This window comes from Aplysia californica, unplaced genomic scaffold (genome assembly GCF_000002075.1).
Source record: "Aplysia californica isolate F4 #8 unplaced genomic scaffold, AplCal3.0 scaffold00281, whole genome shotgun sequence".
Taxonomy (NCBI): Eukaryota; Metazoa; Mollusca; class Gastropoda; order Aplysiida; family Aplysiidae; genus Aplysia; species Aplysia californica.
Window position 1 is genome coordinate 822656 of NW_004797551.1, and position 2611 is coordinate 825266.

General features: G+C 43.8%; 1 protein-coding gene across 1 annotated transcript in view; it reads right to left on the bottom strand.

Moving 5' to 3' along the window:
• Positions 1 to 2499, bottom strand: part of LOC101856273 (protocadherin-11 X-linked) — a gene marked incomplete in the record, with an annotated part of 20495 nt that extends 17996 nt beyond the window's left edge. The window contains 3 exon segments of the mRNA XM_013084258.2: positions 139 to 301; positions 967 to 1511; positions 1967 to 2499. Of these exon segments, the coding sequence (XP_012939712.1) occupies positions 139 to 301; positions 967 to 1511; positions 1967 to 2253 (995 nt within the window).
• Between the last annotated feature and the right edge of the window lie 112 nt (positions 2500 to 2611).

Sequence of the window (2611 nt, forward strand, 5' to 3'; positions counted from 1 at the left end):
AGAGAGAGAGAGAGAGAGAGAGAGAGAGAGAGAGAGAGAGAGAGAGAGAGAATGGAGTATTAGCTTGATAATTAAGTCCAATTTTAACCCAGTAGCTTGAGGGTTTGCTGTCATAAGCTGGGAGTAACTAGCACTGACCTGTATGTCCGTCCGGCGTAGGTGTCCAGTGGGATGAGCGTCTGGACGTTTCCGGAGGTGGCGTTGACGGAGAACAGGGAGAAGACGACCTGGTCATCCTGGGTGGCCGGCATGGCGTAGGTCAGTGCGCCGTTCTCACCCACGTCTCTGTCTGTAGCTCGTACTAGTGAAAGATAATGCAAAATTGTACAGGTTCAATGTCCATTTCAATACAGTAAAGTTAATTAAGAGACAAGACCTCCAAATTTAACGTCCATCCCATATATAACCCAGCTAAATAGGCGGATTGCCATAAAACGCTCCCAAATTACTCAAGTTCTTGTTCGAACAATGGATATCCCCCAGAGTCATAAGCTCCACAGTCTAGCATGATACCGACTGAGCCAAAGGGAGTGCACCCGAGATTGTGATGAAACAAAAAAAAAAGCAAAGAGATGAAGTCTGTAGTTTTGTTTTTGTTTTACTTATCGAATACGATAGCTTAGCTGCTAGGCAAAATGTATGTGGCGATATTTCCTGCCGTTTTAGTTGTAGTAAGAGTTTTACAGCACTTGTAACAAAAAATGTATTAATAGGTCATAGAAGTGCCATCGATTAAAGATTTACTAAAGAGCGACTTAAAATGCAAAGAAAGACAAGCGAGAGACAAGGACAAAAAAATGGAAAGAATTAGCAAACCACACTAGAGCACCCGCTAACCATCCATACTCTCCCTTTTTACGAGGTGCTATTTCTAAGTTGATATAATGCCCATCTCCAACACTATAAAGCTTGTCTGCAACGACAGCCCACAAAGTAGTAATGGTATTATGAATGAAATATCCTTACCCGTGGTGAGCACAGAGCCGACGGGTGTGCTCTCAGAGATGTTGAGGGCGTACTCAGCTCTATCGAAGATGGGCAGGTTGTCATTCACATCCCCCACGACCACAGTCAGAGTCAGAGTCCCCGTCTTGCTAGGGGACCCGCCGTCAACAGCCTCCACAAACATCTCGTATTCCGGTGACGTTTCACGGTCCAGATTCACGTCCAGTCGAAGTTTGAGGGCAAAGTTCGAGGGGTCAGTTCCGGTGACGATGAGAGTGAAGGGCAAGCCGGACATCCCAATTGGGTTATAGTCCACGACAGAGTTACCAGGGCCCGTGTCTGGATCTACAGCCGTGGGCAGTCTGTAGACAGAGCCCGTGCTTTCGTCTTCGGGGATCGTCAGAACGAAGACGTTCGGGTCAAATGTCGGCGTGTGGTCGTTGACGTCCAGGACTGTGACTCTGACATTGACGAGCATGAAGAAAGCTCCGAGTTGCATCTGCACAGCAGTCTGCACGTTCAGGTTACACGTGAGTTGCCGGGGACACACCAGCTCTCGGTTGATTCTGAGGGTAAGTTGGGGAACGAATTGATTGAGATAATTAAACATCTTACACTTGCCGAATTTTTCTCTGAACTTCCAGTTCACTTTTGATAAAACCATTGTTCCTTGCAGACGCTCTTCTATCCACTATTATCTATAGACCTTCATATTTGTATCCAACACACATAAATCTCCAAAACCATAATGCTTACACATTGTTACTACAAAACACTCAGGTAGTGACAGGTATTACTATAACGCCCTGTTTGTTTTAGAAGAGCGGTACGCAACAAAAAAAATTCTGACAAAATAGCGCCAAAAAGTGTGTGTTTTATTTTTTTTTTTTTTAAAGCAATAAGATTTTTCATAATATTATTCTTCTTCTCTAACTCTTTTGTCACATTGTAACGAGAATGTATTTTAGTTGATAATGTTTCATTCTTGAAAAAAAATATAAATAAACAGGTTGAAACATACCTAGAAAACGTCCGCAGCTGTCCACTGGTCGAGTTTATCCACAAGAAATTGGCGTCCGGATTCCCCTCGGTGAGGAAGCTGAACCTCAGGTCCTGCACGTCGGCAGGGTCCACAAAGTCGAGGATGTTGGAGTCTTGTAGCACGTTACCCAGCCGTGTCATGGCTGGTCGTTCTTCTTCCACTGTGTAGTTCAGCTGCATCGTCTGAGCGTGGACGCTCATCGTTGTCATGGTTACGAGGATGGCACAAGAAGTGACGAAGGCGTCAACGATGTTTTGTGACGTCATGGTTTTTTGGTGTGAGATGATATTAGATGCTCAGGTAATGAATGAGGATGAAAAGAGAGGTTTAGTTTGTAGTCCGAGACATGGAGATCTTATCGATCGATGTCCTCTAATACATGATGTAGGCTGGTTGGTTGGAAACCAGCAGAATGATCAGGGACTTTTTAAGACAATGTATTCACACGAGCATTCTGTCGTTAGCAGAAAGACGGCGACATCATTATTGTTGTATCTGTGATTTCAGTCTGGGGAAGAAAAGAAGAAACCTCATGAATTGGGTGTCCGTTATGCTAACAAAAACAAAACAAAGCAAACAAAAACTAAAATAAAATAAAACAAGAAAATAATCAAACAAACAAAC